The 18277-nt window shown below is 38.2% G+C and overlaps 1 protein-coding gene across 1 annotated transcript in view; it reads left to right on the top strand.

The window, feature by feature from the left end:
- LOC133782186 (DNA ligase 4) overlaps positions 1 to 18277 on the top strand; it is a 49586-nt gene that overhangs the window by 21233 nt on the left and 10076 nt on the right. The window contains exons 16-25 of the mRNA XM_062221402.1: positions 13713 to 13796; positions 14014 to 14109; positions 14204 to 14252; positions 14366 to 14453; positions 14679 to 14882; positions 15420 to 15545; positions 15647 to 15746; positions 15891 to 15996; positions 16300 to 16427; positions 16558 to 16719. Coding sequence (XP_062077386.1) covers positions 13713 to 13796; positions 14014 to 14109; positions 14204 to 14252; positions 14366 to 14453; positions 14679 to 14882; positions 15420 to 15545; positions 15647 to 15746; positions 15891 to 15996; positions 16300 to 16427; positions 16558 to 16719 — 1143 coding nt within the window. The remainder of the gene's footprint in view (positions 1 to 13712; positions 13797 to 14013; positions 14110 to 14203; positions 14253 to 14365; positions 14454 to 14678; positions 14883 to 15419; positions 15546 to 15646; positions 15747 to 15890; positions 15997 to 16299; positions 16428 to 16557; positions 16720 to 18277) is intronic.

Below are 18277 nucleotides of genomic sequence, written 5' to 3'. Positions count from 1 at the left end.
TTTTTTATTAGGGGGATACTCAAGAAAAACACATTTTTCAGCTCTTGGTTCAAATTTAGACCTAGACTTTTTAGGAATGTGTACATAAGCAGTACAACCAAATTTTTTTAAGGGTAATTCAGAATAAATTCGAGAACTAGGAAAACTTTTTTGGAAAAAAGTTAAAGGAGTTGTTGATAGTTAGGAAATTAAAGACCTTAAAGTTCGATCTTTGAGTTCCATAGGAATAGGAATCGGTTCCTATTCTTCAAACGTTTCTCATTTTGTAATTAATAGTATTAAGTCTTTATAGCCTATATATATCCCTAGGTTGTAAATCTTTCAACAAAAAAAGAAAATATACTATAAGAAAGGTGTTTTTCCCTCACCATTTTCACATGATATCAGAGCCATAAGCCTTTTTCTCTTCTCGGCAATCTGTTTTTCTGTCCAGCTTCGGTTGTCTTCTTCGGCACTAGTGGCATCTGTTCTCTTCCAGCACTTCATCTCCCTCTCGGCAGTCACATGGCATCACAGCAGTCGCACAAGTCTCGGAGCCCAGCAGTCGCACGGCGTCCTCTCCCATCGTACGGAGCCCAGTGGTTCTCGACTTTTCAGTAGCCCAGAAGCTTCTCGACAGTCTCAGGAATCCTAGAAGATGTCAAACAGTGAGGACATATCATCTCAAACTATTTGGCCCATCTCTGAAAGTATTGGGCCTCACTCAAAAAACCTTAACTCAGCCCAAACTTTGCCCAGTGGGTCTATGAGTTCCATTTATAACCTGGATAGTGGTTCCCTTAATATTACAGCCCATAAACTAGATGGAGAAAATTACTTACAATGAGCCTAATCTGTCAAACTTGTTATATGTGGTCGTGGTAAGCTAGGATATATCACTGGTGATCTCTCAGCACCACCTGTCAATGATCTTACATACAAGGTATGGCAAGCTGAAAATTCAATTGTTCTTGCGTGGGTAATTAATTCAATGGACTCACAAATTAGTTGCAGATATTTGTTCTTTAAGATTGCTAAGGAGGTGTGGGACGTTGCCAGGAAAATGTATTTTGATCTCGGTAACGCTGTTTAGATTTTCGAAATCCGTACCAAGCTCAAAGAAATCAAGTAAGGTAATCAAATTGTTACCCAGTATTTTTCTGACTTACAAGACTTGTGGTAGGAGCTCGATCTGTACCTTGATACTACACCCCTATGTGCTAACTGTACTACGATCCAACGGCAGCAGTTAGAGAAAGAATGACTTTTTGATTTTCTTACAGGGTTAAACAGTAATCTTGATGAAGTCAGAGGTCGTTTGGTGGGTCGTGCCCCACTTCCTGATACTGAAGAAGCATTCTCTGAGGTTAGACGTGAAGAAGCACGTCGTTGTGTTATGCTTACTACTCCTGAACTACAACCCATTGAAAGTTCAACTCTCGTTTCAAAATCCGGCCCACCACCACATGGAAAATCCATTCTTGACCCTCGACCTAATCGTAAGGGAGATCGACCGTGGTGTGATCATTGCCAACATCATGGTCATACTTGATCCACTTGTTGGGTAATCCATGGTAAACCACCCAATTGGACTCCTCGCTGCCAACATGAGAGAAAGGCATACCAAACTTAGGCTGAGAGTAGCATTGATCAAAATAGTGTTGTTGCCCCTCCGTTCAGTAAGGAACAACTTGCCCACTTCTGCACTCTTCTGAGTCAATCATCTGTGAAACCCAGTTCCGGTCCTGAAAATCATAGTGCCTCTGTTGCACACTTTGGTAATTTCTCTTCCACTTCCAACACACCATGGATCATCGATTCAGGCGCCACTGATCACATGACAGGTTTACCACATTTGTTTGATACTTATTTTCCCTGTTCCATTAAATCCAGCGTCACAATTGCAAATGGCACCCATTCTCCTATTGTTGGAATAGACACTATTAAACTATCTACTGATCTCATTCTTAAATTAGTTCTTTATGTTCCTTCTCGACAATGCAATTTAATCTCTGTCCACAAATGAACCAGTGATAATCATTGCTTTGCTAAATTCGTTTTCAATTCTTGTCAATTTCAGGATCTATCATCGGGGAGGATGATTGACAGTGCTAGGATTCGTGATGGACTTTATTTCTTTAAAAGATAACAACCTGTCAAAGAGTCTTCTTCTCTACTGCATTTGGGTTCAAATTCTATTTCTAATTATTGTTCATCTTTTGTTTCAAACTTTGTTTCACATTCAGACTCAAAAACAATTATGTTGTGGCATTGTCGACTTGGACATCCAAGTTTTTTTATATTTAAAATATTTATTTCCATCCATTTTTGTCAATAAAAATATTGCTAATTTTTATTGTGATATTTTTCAATTTGCCAAGCATACACGTACTTCGTTCCCTCACAAAATATATACACCTTCCAACGCATTCTCTCTTATTCATAGTGACATATGGGGACCTTCCAAGGTCAATACTTCTCATGGTAAGCGATGGTTTATCTCTTTTATCGATGATCACACGTCTCACTTGGGTCTCTCTTCTTAAAAGTAATTCTGAAACATGCCAAGTCTTTCAGAACTTTCATCATATGATCCATACACAGTACCAAGCGTCAATAAGAATACTTCGTACCAACAATGGTACTGAGTATTTCAATAACACTCTCGGTCCCTATCTTCTTCAAAATGGGATTATTCATCAAAGCTCGTGTGTTGATACTCCGCAACAAAATGGAGTTGCTGAACACAAAAATCGCCATCTCTTAGCATGTTCCTAAATACCTTTGGGACGACGCTATCCTTACTGCTGCTTACCCCATTAATAGTCTCCCTAGTCGCCCCTTTCATTTCAAAACACCATATTCTGTTTTACAATCATTATTTCCTCACATCTCTACAAATACTCTATCAGCTAAAGTACTTGGTTGTACTGCTTTTGTACATGTTCACTCCCACCTTCGGAGTAAATTTGATCCTAGAGACATTAAGACAATATTTTTGGGTTACTCTCCTACAAAAAAAGTTATCGGTGTTAGTGTCCCATCACAAAAAGATCATTTATCTCATGTGACGTCACCTTTTTCGAGGATACTCCTTACTTCACTCCCATATCACTTTAGGGGGAGTCCAACCTTCACCAGCAAGAAGCTCAGTGGTCGTGGGGGTTAGAATTACCCTTAACCACTCCTGTTCCATTTTCTTCCTCCACTCCACTTTCTTCTGAACTAGATATTTCGACAATCCCTCTTGAACCAGAAAATCCACCAATCTCTTCTCAGACAACCACTCATAAAATCACTGAACCAGTAGGTCATCCTCAAGACCAAAACATACAAAAAGAGATTCAGGTATATTCCATGATAAATAAACAAGTTAGGAATCCTCAGCACAGACATGCATCCAATCCGGAGATAGAACCACTTCCCTCAAAAGATCCAGGTATTTTTCCATCAAACAAACAGTCAGATCTAGATATCCCTGTTGCATCGAGGAAATGAACCAGATCATGCACCCAACACCCCATTTGAAAATTCATTTCTTATTCGAAATTATCATCTCCATTTAAAGCGTTTACCTCAAGTCTATCAGATGTTGTGATTCCCAGGAATATCGAAGAAGCTCTTGATTCTCCCCAATGGAAAGCAACTGTCATTGAAGAAATCAGAGCCCTTAAACAGAATGAATCTTGGAAATTAGTGGAGTTACCACCAGACAAGAAGGTAATAGGGTGCAAATGGGTGTTCACAGTTAAATACAATGCAAATGGATCTATTGAGAGGTACAAAGCTCGGTTAGTTGCCAAGGGTTTTACTCAAACCTACGGAATTGACTACACGAAAATGTTCGCTCCAGTTGCCAAACTCAACACTATCAAAGTTCTACTCTCGTTAGCAGTTAACTTGGATTGGGAGTTGCATCAACTCGATGTAAATAATGCTTTCTTGAATGGGGAGCTTGAAGAAGAAGTGTATATGAGTCAGCCTTTGGGATTTGAAGAATCTCTCAAGACAAATACGGTCTGCAAGCTGAACAAATCACTCTATGGCTTGAAACAATATGCTCGAGCATGGTTTAATCGGTTCCTGAAAGTGGTAAAAGGACTCGGATACAATCAAGGTCAGACTGATCACACTCTCTTCGTTAAACATTCGGAAACTAGGAAAATGGCAGTATTGATTGTGTATGTTGATGACATAATTATCATGGGTAATCACACTGAAGAGATAAATTCAATAAACAAAATGTTGGCGAATGAGTTCGAAGTCAAAGATCTCGGCGCACTCAAGTACTTTCTGGGTATGGAATTTGCTAGAAGCAAAAGAGGCATTTCTGTGTCCCAAAGAAAATACACTCTAGACCTACTAAAGGAGACAAGCATGTTCAGAAGCAGGCCCAACAAAACTCCAATCGAGCTCGGAGAAAAAAAGAAAATGTTTGAAGGAGGGCTAGTTGACAAGGGAAGGTATCAACAACTGGTAGGAAAACTCAACTATCTCTCACATACTGACCTGACATTGCCTTTGCAGTAACTCTAGCCAGTCAATATATGCATGATCCGTGTCAGGGACATCTCAATGCAACATATAGAATTTTGAGGTATCTCAAACAAACACCTGAAAAGGGTCTTTTCTTTAGGAAGACTACTGAAAGAAAGGTTGAGGTTTTTACAGATGAAAGCTGGATTAGTTCAGTTGATGATAGGAAGTCTACATCTGGATATTGCACAATAATATGGGGAAATGTGGTAACATGGAGGAGTAAAAAGCAAACAGTGGTTGCAAGGAGTGCAAAAGCTGAATATAGGGCCATGGCCCATGGAGTGTGTGAAGCAATATGGATCAAACGTCTACTAGAGGAATTAAAGATTGAATATGAAGCCCTATTCAGCTCTACTGTGACAACCAATCTACCATTAGCATTGCACATAACCCCATACATCATGACAGAACTAAACACATGGAAGTTGACCGTCACTTTATTAAAGAAAAGATTGATGGAGGAATTATCAACATTAGATATGTGCATACTAATCAACAGCTAGCTAATATTCTCACAAAGGGGCTATCCGATCAAGTATTTGATTTCCTAGTAAACAAGCTGGGAGTCATCAATATCTATAGTTCAGCAATATCTAAGAAAAGATTGATGGAGGAATTATCAACATTAGATATGTGCATACTAATCAACAGCTGGCTGATATTCTCACAAAGGGGCTATCCGATCAAGTATTTGATTTCCTAGTAAACAAGCTGGGACTCATCAATATCTATAGTTCAGCTTGAGGGGGAGTGTTGACAGTTAGGAAATTAAAGATCTTAAAGTTTGATCTTTGAGTTCCATAGGAATAGGAATCGGTTCCTATTTCTCAAACGTTTCTCATTTTGTAATTAATAGTATTAAGTCTTGTATAGCCTATATATATATCCCTAGGTTGTAAATCTTTTATCAGAATAAGAAAATATACTATAAGAAAGGTGTTTTTCCCTCACCATTTTCACAGGAGTTGTGTACTGTAAAACACGGGTAGGCATTTTGTTAATCACATAAGTGGCAGTAAGTACAACATCTCCCCACAAGTATTTAGGCATATTCATGTAAAACATCATAGGGCATATTCATGTAAAACATCATAGCCCAAGCAACTTCTAATAAATGTTTATTTTTCCGTTCAGTTAAGCCATTTTGTTCAGGGGTGTCAGGACATGAAGATTGATGTAATATGCCTTTTTCACTTAAAAAACTGCCCAAAATTTTATTAAAATATTCTATACCATTATTTGATCTTAAAATGCTGAGTTTAGTTTGAAATTGGGTTTCAATCATAGAATAAAAATCGGTAAAAGTTTTTGCAACTTCAGATTTTCTTTCATTAGGTAAACCCAACAAAGACGAGTATGGTCGTCTATATACGTAACAAACCATTTTTTACCAGAAATTGTGGTGACCTTAGAAGGTCCCCAAACATCCCTATGAAAAAGGTAAAATGGTTTAGAAGGACAATAACATTTTTGGATATAAGAATTACATCGACTCTTGGCCAGTAAACAACTATCACAATGAAAGGATAATGAATTTAATTTCTTAAATAAATCAGGAAACAAATGTTTTAAATAAGAGAAACTAGGATGGCCCAATCTATAGTGCCAAATCATTATTTAATCATAAACAGAAAAAGAACTGATACTACCAAGTCCTTGAGCAATTTTATTATTAGATAGAATATCCTCAAAATAGTAGAGACCATTACTCATCCTAGCACTGCCAATCGTCTTCTTCGAGCTCCGATCTTGAAAAATACAATGAGATTCATAGAAAATAACACAACAATTAGAATCTTTGGATAATTTACTAATAGACAGGAGATTACTATGAAGTTGGGGAACATGGAGAATAGATTTAAGATCTATTCCCTCAGATATTTTAATTAAACCTTTCCTTGCAATTGGTGATAAACTACCATTAGTTATCCTAACTTTACTAGTACCTGAACAAGGTTTATAGGATATAAATATATGTGAGGAATTGGTCATATGGTCAGAGGTTCCGGAATCAATTATCCACGGAGTAGATGTTGAAAGAAAATAATGGAGAGCATGTTTTTCATTTCCTGTATGTGCCATAGAAGCAACAGAAATACCAGAGGGTTACAGAGTGGATTTCAGCACTGTTTGAAGATGCTCCATTTGCTCTTTAGTAAAGGGGCTGGTTTCAGCTTCATTTGTTGTAGGTGCTCCACGTCCATGCCCAAATTTGCTCTTCTAGTTTGCTGGTTTTCCATCAATTTTCCAGCAAGTCTCACGAGTATGGCGAGGTTTGTTACAGAAGTCGCACCACACCCATGGTTTCTCATCAGATTTGTTCCAGACAGGTTTAGAGCTTTGTCCCATATTGAGACCTGCCTGGAACAAATCTGATGAGAAACCACGGGTGTGGCGCGACTTCTGTAACAACTCGTGAGACTTGCTGGCAGATTCATGGAAAACCAGCAAATTGGAAGAGCAAATCTGGGCGTGGACGTGGACGTGGAGCACCTACAGCAAATGAAGCACTAAAAAGTAGAATGATATGGGAGGAAGCTCTAAACTTGCCTGGAACAAATCTGATGAGAAACCACGGGTGTGGTGCAACATTTGTAACGAACCTCGCCATACTCATGAGACTTGCTGGCAGACTCATGGAAAACCAGCAAACTGGAAAAGCAAATCTAGGCGTGGACATGGAGCACCTACAACAAACGAAGCACTAAAAAACATAATGATATTATCATCGTTTTTCATATATTAAAAGTATTTATTATTTTGTTGAAAGATGAAAATAACTTAATTTATTTGAATTTTTGAAGCCAACTTGTCAATGCAGTAGGATTTTCTTTTAATTTGGATGTATGGTGCTATCATTGCTTAGATATAGAATAAATCTTACTGTGATGCTCACATCACAATCACAGTATAATTCTCTCTCTCTCATGTATAAAGACACTCTTTATACATATATATCGAACGAAAAAAGCAGAATAAATTATCAACGTTTTTCATATATTAAAAGTATATTATTTTGTTGAAAGATGAAAATAACTTAATTTATTGGTCCTTTAACTGTTGTGATAATTATGTAATATACAGATTTATTAGTGATGCAAATGGGAAAATATTCCTACTAAATGCAATATAGGTCTGACTTCACTCCAAATGCCATCAGGGCTTAATTTATTGGTCCTTTAATTGTTGGGATAATTATGTAATATTTTGATTTATTAGTGATGCAAATGGGAAAATATTTTGATAGACCTCCGCTCACTTATATATATACACGTAAGAAAGGAAAAGTTGAGAAGGATGCCACGGTTACTGAAGGTGGTGATTTGTTGTTGTGTATTCTTTGTTTTTAACTCAATTTGCAGGATTATCTTATCAAATTGGTATCAGAGAAAATGATCCCTCATGGCCTCGAAGAAACAAGATTCTCAAATCGAACTATTTGACGAACGGATTGAATCGATTCAGGCTGATTTTCGGCGAGAGCTCACGGAGGTGCATTCGGAGTTCCAGCAATTTCCCAAGGAGTTAGATGCCCTCAAATCTGATGTGCAGCGACTACCGACCGTAGAGCAGAAGGTCGATCTATTGGTCTGCCAGTTAACTCAATTGTTGCAAGCAACGGGAAGGTCAGCAGCAGCCACCACAGTGGAAGTGCTGATCGCCAACATCGCGCAGTGGAAGGAGATGTATCTGTTGCATAGTTTCCGGCCTCTCCTCACTCTACAACGAATCTGCCACAGCCACAAGTCCAACCTGATTCTTTCCTCTCAACCCACGGCTATGGCACAGACTACCGACTGCCCCGAATGGATCTACCTCTGTTTTTGGGGGATAATCCCGATGGATGGATTTTTCGAGTTGAACGTTATTTTCTATTGAACCAATTGTTTGAAGCTCGTATGCTCGAGGCTGCTATCATTGGTTTGGAGGGTGACGCCTTGACGTGGTTTTAGTGGGAACACCATCGGCGGCCAATAACCTCTTAGGCGACACTAAAGAATTTGTTGCTTTCTCAATTTCGAGCTGTGCCAGTGGGGTCGTTATCGGAGGAGCTGTTATCAGTTCAACAGGAGACCATCGTGAAAGATTATCGTGTGCAGTGGGAGGCGTTGGTGTCACAGGTCCCTGATGTGCCTGAACATCTGTTGGAAGGAAGTTTTGTGAAGGGCCTCAAGGAGGAGATAAAAGGGGCCATCCATATTTCACAGTCTGTGAGCCTATCTCAGATTTTGGAGACATCCCAAAGAGTGGAGGAGGGCCATCAAATGTTAAGTATAGGCCAAGGGAGTCGGGCCTCTAACCCAAAATCTAATCTCAGCCCTATAATTCCAGGGAGGTCGTCGTTCACTCTGTGGGCTACTAAAGCTCTTACGACCACGAAAAATTCATCTTCTACAACATCCAGTCTCCACAACGAATTCCACAACTCTGAACAAAGGGATCCCTACGAAACGACTTACAGAAGCTGAGTATCAAGATCACAAAGCTCGTGGAGTATGCTTTAAATGTGGGAGGAAATGGCACTGTGGCCATGACTGTGAGCAAAAATCGTTACAGGTGATGTTAATGATGGATGATGATGAGAGTGCTCAGCTTTTGGAGTCTCCACCAGCCACGCCTGACTCATCCATTGATGCATTGGGGGAGGAAACTCTGGCTACTTTGTCTTTGAATTCTTTGGTAGGCATTATTTCAGCCAATACGATGAAACTTGCTGGGCATATCAGGCAACGAGTGACTGTCCTCATTGATAGTGGGGCAACTCACAATTTTATTCCCTTGGATATAGTATCAGCTACAAACACTCCAATATCAACTTCTACTTGCTATGGGGTACTGCGTGGTACAGGAGGAAAAGTTCGAACGGAGGGGATTTGTAGCCAGGTGGAATTGGACTAGGGGGCACTCCGAGCGGTGACAGATTTTTTACCCTTAGAGTTGGGAGGGTCTGATGTGATTCTAGGCATTAAATGGCTCGAAACATTGGGTAATATGCAGGTCAATTGGCGGACTATGGTGATGAAATTCGAAGTGGGCGGATCGTGGATAACTTTACAAGGCGACCCCAGCCTTTGCAAGTCTCAGATTTCTTTGAAGGCCATGATTCATTCTGTACAGCAAGAAGGACATGGATTTTGGGTGGAGCTGAGCAACCTCTCAGTGGAAAGTTCGACATAAGTGGCAGCTATTCCACCAGCGGTGGCTACTATTCTAACAAAGTATGATTCAGTTTTTCATATGCCCCCTGGATTGCCTCCCAAACGAGTTCGGGAACATGCTATTTGCTTGCGAGAAGGAGCTGGTCCCATCACTGTCCGACCATATAGATACACTCAAGTCCAAAAAGATGAGATTGAGAGATTATTGGCTGAGATGTTGGAAGCCGGGATTGTACAACTGAGTACTAGCCCATTCTCAAGTCCGATTTTGCTAGTGAAGAAGAAAGATGGGGGAGCTAGCGATTTTGTGTCGACTATTAGGCTCTTAACTGTGAAACAGTGGCCGAAAAATTCCCTATTCTGGTGATCGACGAGCTTTTGGATGAGTTACATGGAGCTGCGGTGTTCTCTAAGTTGGATCTTAAATTGGGTTACCACCAAATTCGAGTTTCTGCCAAAGATGTAGAGAAAACGGCCTTCCGCACACATGAGGGTCATTATGAAATCCTGGTAATGCCCTTTGGTCTCACTAATGCTCCAGCTACGTTTCAAGCACTTATGAATGAGGTATTCCGTGGTTTTTCGCATAAATTTGTCCTTGTATTTTTTGACGATATTCTAGTCTACAGCCCCACACTTGAGACTCATATACATCATTTGGAGTTGGTTCTTGAGAGACTTCAGCAACACCAACTTTATGCTAACAACAAGAAGTGTTTGTTTGCTCAATCTAGCCATGAGTATCTTGGTCATATCATATCCGCTGAGGGGGTTTCTGCGGATCCAAGCAAGCCGGCAGCAATGGTAAATTGGCCAGTCCCAAAGACATTGCGTGACCTTCGGGGTTTTTTGGGTCTAACAGGTTATTATCGAAAATTTGTCAAGGGATATGGGACTATAGCGCGGCCACTTACTGTCCAGTTGCGCAAAGATGCTTTTGGCTGGTCCACTGATGCTCACGACGCCTTTCTTCGCCTCAAGGAAGCTATGTGTTCGGTACCGGTATTGGCGTTACCTGATTTTTCTATACCATTTATTCTTGAGGCAGATGCGTTGGGATCCGGATGGGGGGCTGTTTTAATGCAAAACCAATGACCTATTGCTTATTTCAGCCAAGTCCTCTCCTCTAGGGCTTGTCCCAAGTTTGTTTATGAACGGGAACTCATGGCTATTGTGCTCGCATTCAGAAATGGCGTCCTTATTTGTTGGGCCGCAAATTCTTGGTTCAAACAGATCAGAAGAGTTTAAAATATTTGTTGGAACAAAGGTTGGTTGCTTCCGAACACCAAAAGTGGCTTACTAAGTTGCTGGGGTATGATTTTGACATTCAATATCAGCCTGGTCTAGAGAACAAAGCTGTCGATGCTCTTTTCCGTGTGTATCAGGATGTCTCTTTAGCTGCCATTTCAGCTCCAAGTGTTATTTCTATCCCGGATTTACAAGCACACGTCTCAGCTGACCCAACTTTAGCCAAGATTCTCCAAGAGCTTCGCATGGGACATGGTTGTGGGGGTTATTCACTGGTTTAGGGGTGTTTAAAGTTTCGAGGACGTCTAGTACTTCCCTTTTCATCACCATTCATTCCCTTGTTACTGTAGGAGTATCATAACAACCACATTCAGGGGTCTTTAAAACCTTTTAGCGACTTGCAGCAGATTTACACTGGTCTGGAATGCGCAGAGATGTTCAGAAATTTGTCGCTTCATGTGCTACTTGTCAACAGAATAAATACTTGGCCCAATCTCTGACGGGATTCCTGCAGCCATTGCCCATTCCGGATCAGGTGTGGGATGATATTTCGATGGATTTTATTGAGGGACTTCCCATTTCAAATGGCTTCGATACAATATTTGTGGTGGTCGATCGACTGAGCACATATGGCCATTTTAACACACTTCGACACCCATTTTCAGCTGTGACAGTAGCCACAATGTTTGTTCGTGACAGTCAAGTTGCATGGCATTCCTCGTTCAATTGTGTCGGATTGTGACAAGATTTTCCTTAGTTTGTTTTGGAAAGAATTATTTCGGTTGCAAGGAACAATGCTCAAGTATAGCACCGCCTATCACCCTCAATCCGATGCCCAAACGGAGGTGGTCAATCGCTGCCTTGAAACTTACTTGCGATGCTTTGTGGGCTCCAAACCCAAACAATGGGTAACTTGGCTGCCTTGGGCAGAATTTTAGTACAACTCCTCTTATCACACATCAGCGGGCATGACTCCTTTCTTGGCTCTTTATCATTGCGACCCACCACCGTCGGTTAGATTCAAACAAGGCAGCACCAAGATTTCAGCAGTTGAGCAACAACTTCAGAACCGAGATGACATCTTGGAGTTGCTCAAAATAAATCTCCAATGGGCAGAACAAAAAATGAAGTCACAAGCGGATCACAAACGCCAAGATATACAATTTGCAGTGGGGGATTTGGTTTATGTGAAACTTCAACCATATCGGCAAAAGTCCTTGGCTAGGAGAAGGAATGAGAAGTTAGCACCTTGTTTTTTCGGACCTTTTTCTATCCTTGCTCGTATTGGCCCTGCTGCCTATCGTCTAAAGTTACCACTTGATTCAACTATCCACCCGGTCTTTCATGTGTCTCTGCTCCGTGCTGCACTCGGACCACATCAACAAGCTTCGACGTTACCACGAGACTTAAATGCAGAGTTGGAATGGGCTATTGAGCCTGAACGTGTATTGGACGTCCGCCCAGGCACTCACAAGGTGCAACCTCAAGCTTTAAATCAGTGGACCAATCTTCCTGCCTTTGAAGTAACTTGGGAGGATTTCAAGACAATTCAAGAGCAATTTCCTCACTTTCACCTTGAGGACAAGGTGAGACTTTGGGCAGGGGTATTGATAGACCGCTGCTCACTTATATATATACACATATGAAAGGAAAAGCTGAGAAGGATGCCACGGTTACTGAAGGTGGTGATTTGGCAGAAGGGCAGTAACTTTTGCATGGGTTCGTTGTATGGGATTTGTTAGTGTATGGGTAGGGGTACAGGAATGTTTATGTACTGCCTTAGTAAGAGAATAAATAGAGGGAGGAACACTTAGATGGGTGTGGAAGAATTAAGGAGGTTATATACCTATTTGTAGGAGAGAACCAGGCTCTCGAACATCCTGGCTATTTCAATACAAACAAGCATTTTCATTCTGTTTTCTGTTGTGTATTCTCTGTTTTTAACCCAAGTTGCAGGATTATCTTATCATATTCCTACTAAATGCAATATAGGTCTGACTTCACTCCAAATGCCATCAGGGCCTAGATTGGCTGTATTATTCTGTAAACCTTAAAAATTATTTCTTTAAGTGGAGTTCTGTAGAGCTTAAAAGGATGTTGCACAATTAATAGATACTGGAATGTATTGCATATATTTGTTAACATTAGTAATATCACCTCACTAAAACATGAATGGAGATTGACTAGAAAATTGTGACGAACTAATTTTAATTTTAAGGATAAGTAATGCTTTTTTGTTCTTGCTTCTACAAACAATGGCTTCCAAGATAGAAAATGACGTTTTTGATTAGCTTTTGCATTGATATTTTCTTGTACCTAGGTATTGTTAATTATATCACTTTCCTCATCATGCAAACAACAGCACGCTCATGTCGCCATCAGTTCTTAATTAATTTGATGAGACAATTATTCTATTATGTTCTGGAAATGATGTTTACATATATGCACCTATGCATTCTCAATATGTTATATATTCATATATATATATATATGCATATATACATAAATTTGGGTTGGCCAATATTGGTTTAACTGGTTTCCTTTTATGCAAATGTAGGTATATATTAATGAGTTACTTCTGATGCTATTACTTATTATCCTTTTAACTAAATGTGGAAGAATTTTAGGCATCTGTACTATGACATGCCTGGTTGTCTAATGTTATCTATGCAGTGCATCTTCAACTGCCAAATGAATTTGTGTTACGAGTCATTTGAGCTATATTTATATCCAGAACAGGATAACTGATGACTAATACCTTTTTTTTTAATATAAATTTTATTGCAGATTTATATCATTCTGCAGAGTGGGTACTGGACTCTCTGATGAGGAGTTAGATGCTGTTGTAAACAAGTTGAAGCCTTATTTCAGGTACTGTTAGTAGCTTAGTGTGGAATACACTGGTTTTTTGAAATAATTTTTGGAGACAATATCTTAAATTTGGTGAAGGCTTAGTTGAGAATGATCATGTCACTCCAAATCATCATCACATAGCTGGCTAAAGTCACTTTAATTTTTTATTTTTAAATTTGTATTATTTTTCTCATTTCTCGAGAATGTTTCTGAACTCTTTCCTATGTTCTGTCAGGAAATATGATTACCCAAAGAAAGCCCCACCAAGTTTTTATCATGTGACAAACAATTCCAAAGAAAGACCAGACGTCTGGATCGACAGCCCTGAGAAGTTAAGGAAGTTCTATTATATATTGTAAAGTTGCAAATGTATGTATTTTTACCTTCATGTTCAATTACCCACTCTCTTTTCCCTTGTGTTGCAGATCAATTATACTTTCTATTACTAGTGACATCCGAACTATAAGGTCTGAGGTATGCCTTTACAAATAAATTAAGTTTATCTTTTAGTTGGAAAAACTATTATATTACCATATACATGTGCCTCATATGCTATTCCATGACCCAATAAGTTTACTGTCTTGTAGGTTTTTGCAGCACCATACAGCCTGAGATTTCCACGCATTGACAGGATTAGATACGACAAGCCTTGGCATGAATGCCTTGATATTCAATGTAAGAGCCTGCCTAGACTGTGTTACTGCACTTCTGTGGGTGTCTAGTTTGGATTATGTCAAGTGTTTTATTATCAATTTTACACTTTTTCCGTGGTTTCATATTTTATAAAGAATTAGGATATAAAATGCAGTATGATATGCCAATTAACTAGATGTTCATTTATTCATAAATTTGTTTCTCCTTTCTTGGGGGCTTTTTTTTATTATGCTATTTTAATTGCAGCATTTATAGAGATAGTACAGACAGGTAATGGTACCACACATAAGGGTACTGATTCTGGCGGAGTGCAACAGAGTAAACAAGCTTTCACGAAGCCTTCTACAAGGAAAGAGAAAAGGAATCTGTCTGCTGTTCTTTCTCATTTAGTTCGTACAGATATTTCTGGTGTTAAGGAGGACACCTTAATATTTTCAGGCTTGATGTTCTGTATCCTGAAAGAATTTGTCTAGTTACCTGATTGATTGTTTGTTATTTCTGTGTCTTGGCATCTTGTTTTCTCCATACATTCTTGTATCTAAGATGGACTGAATGTCTGACTGCTTATAGTTTAAGCTTTTGGGAAGAGATGAGTAATAATTAATCATGTTATCAGTATTGTTAAATCCTTAAATGTTCCATCTGGTTTTAAAATTGAAGCCTGCAGAAAGTCTTCTCTTGTGAATAGCAAGTGAGTTAGTATTCATTCGTACAAAATTTTACCATTTTCAGAATGTATTTCAAGTTTTTGAACAACTGGTAATGAATGTCTCTTGCTTTGCTTTTTTGGGGGAGATTGTAGAAGGGGAAGATGGTTGAATGGATTGGAGGAGTAGGTGTTAATGATAGGAAAAAGGCAGTAACTTTTAGCTTGTTTACAATTGCATGCATAAAAAATATGCTTGTCATCTGCATCTTTTCCTTTATATTTTCTTTACTAAATAATGAGACTTCTCGTGAGTATTATATTGTCCTTGACAAGTATAGACTTTGTTAATGTGCCTCCAACTCATTCGTTGGACTCCTTTCACAAAATGATTGTTGAGAATGGGGGCACTTTCTCCATGAATCTGAACAGTTCTGTCACACATTGTGTTGCAGCTGAAAGCAAGGGTCTCTCTCTCTCTCTCTCTCTTGTTGACTTATAACGCAGTATACACTTGGTGCAATTACATAGCTTTTGGTGGATGCAATTTAAAAATAAATTTTGGCAGGTTTTAAATATCAGGCAGCAAAGCATCAAGGGGATATTGTTCATTATTCCTGGGTATTGGACTGCTGTTCTCAAAAAAAGCTTATTCCTCTACAGCCAAAGTTAGTGATGTATCTACTATGTTGCTTAATAATAACCCTTTTGTTGCATACATATGTTAACTTACTTTAATGTGGTTATTGTTTATTTTCTTGATATATCTCTTGTTGCTATTATAAGAATACTTCAAATTATTTCTTTTAAAGGTATTACCTCTTCCTATCTGACTTGTCAAAGAAGAAATTACAAGAAGACATTGATGAATTTTCTGACACATACTACTGGGATCTAGACCTTGCGGACATCAAACAGGTGTATAGGTCTATATGTTTCATGATTTATGTAATTTTTCGAGCATTTTCATATAATAATATTTTGAATGCCATGCTATCTTTGGCATACAAGCATTTAGGTTTATATGGTTTATGTAATTTTTTCGAGAGTATTCTGATAATTGATATTTTGAAAGCCATTCCATCTATGGTAATTATGTAAGACTATTGAAAGAAAAAGGAGCCATTTAAATTGTAGCACTATCAATTGTAGTTAATACGGATGCAGTTGGAAGTATATAAGGAGTTATCTGACAGAGGTTTATGTATGTTCCTTTTCCAGCTCTTAAGCAATGTGGATGGTACACAACATGCTAGAACTACTGATCATTACAAGAAAAAGCATTGGCCATCTAAATGGTCCTGCTTTCATGATTGCTTCATCTACTTTCATGCCTCTCTACATTCTTTGTAAGAGTTTTTTTTTTAAATAATCATTTAGGTACATATAGTGCTTTTATTTGATTATTTTGTATTTTACTACTTTCTTTTTTACTAACTTTTTCTTCTTCTTCTTCTTCTTCTTTTAATTTTTTTAAAGGAAACCGGATTGGGAAGTCTTGTTAGGTCTTGCACTACGGCGGTTAAAGGTTGAGGTTCAAATGAATGGGGGGAGAGTTATTGACAGTCTTGCTCAGGCTACCCATTTGGTTATCTTTCTGGTCCCAGGCTGTCCTCTAGACAATGAAGATGTATTGAAAAGGTAATATGTCATTTGTCGCATACTTTATTATGATTGACTAGAATCAAGCACACATATTGATTGACGTACATACATACAAGGGCAGAACCAAATAATTTATTCAGTGGGTGCATGAAATAACAATATATAATATTATAAATTAGAAGAAAATAATGTAAAGAATATTTTATTTAAAAAAATTCAAAGTCTAGTTTAAGTTTGCAAAACTTGTGATGAATGATGCGAGTGTTAGAGTAAAGATGTACAAGTATTTTATAGGGGAAAAAAACATAATAAATTTTGGTGTTTGGTCGATGTCAAAGTATTTTATAGAAACTGTTTAAGTATAATTTAAGTAGAGATGCTCGTTCAACTATAGCCAACATTTTTATCTTATATTTTATCTATTCCATCCAATCTATTTATTTATATAAAGCTATATGGAAAAGAACTTGTTAAATATAACATAACGAAAATAAATAATACTTTTGATATTTATTATTTCAACTCATTTAACACCAAATCACAATTTAACAACCATAATGTGTGAAAGTAAACTAACAAACAAATAAACAAATAAAAGTGTTGAAATTGAAATAACAAAATAAGTCCCTACAACTATTTCTTTGAAGATCTCCAATCCTGGCTCAACATACAACTAATGATGAAATGAAAAAATAAAAATAAATATAATACATGTATGTTTTTTATAGAAATATAGGAAAAGTATAGAGACAATTGATGGTGATAAAACTTGATATTTTATTCATTGTGAAAATCGGTATATATAGGCTATACAAGAATAAAGAATATAAAAACTGAATATATACAATTAATTATAATATTCTCACTACGGAAAGTAAATATATACAAGAAATCTGCCAGCTCTATCATACAGTGAACCTATGATTTCCTAGCTATCAATACTCCCCCTTAAACTTGTCTATAAATATTGACGAGTTCAAGCTTGTTTATAAAGAAATCAAATACTTTTTCAGATAATCCCTTGGTAAGAATATTTGCAAGCTGTTGATTAATGTGCACATACTCAATTTTGATAACTTCAATTTTTTTCCTTAATAAAGTGGCGGTCTACTTCCACGTGCTTTGTTCTATCAGGATGAACTGGGTTGTGCGCAATACTAATAACAGTATCGTTGTCACAGTAAAGTTGGACTGGAGCTTCATACTTAATCTTCAATTCTTCAAGTAGTCCTTTTATCCATATTGCCTCGCACAATCCATGAGCCATGGCTCTGTATTCAACTTCTGCACTGCATCTCGCAACAATAGTCTGGTTCTTACTTTGCCATGTTACCAAGTTGCCTCTTAGTAAAATGCATGATCCTGATGTAGATTTTTTGTCATCAATCAATCCAGCCCAGTCTGCATCAATGAATATTTCGACTTTTCTTTCAAGAGTTTTCTTGAAAAATAACCATTTGCCTGGAGTTTTCTTCAATTACCTCAAAACTCAATACAAAACATTGAGGTGACTTTGGCGTGGGTCATGCATATATTGACTCACTAGACTCACGACAAAAGCAATGTATGGTCTAGTATGTGAGAGATAAATGAG

This window comes from Humulus lupulus, chromosome 6 (genome assembly GCF_963169125.1).
Source record: "Humulus lupulus chromosome 6, drHumLupu1.1, whole genome shotgun sequence".
NCBI lineage: Eukaryota > Viridiplantae > Streptophyta > Magnoliopsida > Rosales > Cannabaceae > Humulus > Humulus lupulus.
This window is presented reverse-complemented; position numbering and strand designations above follow the sequence as displayed.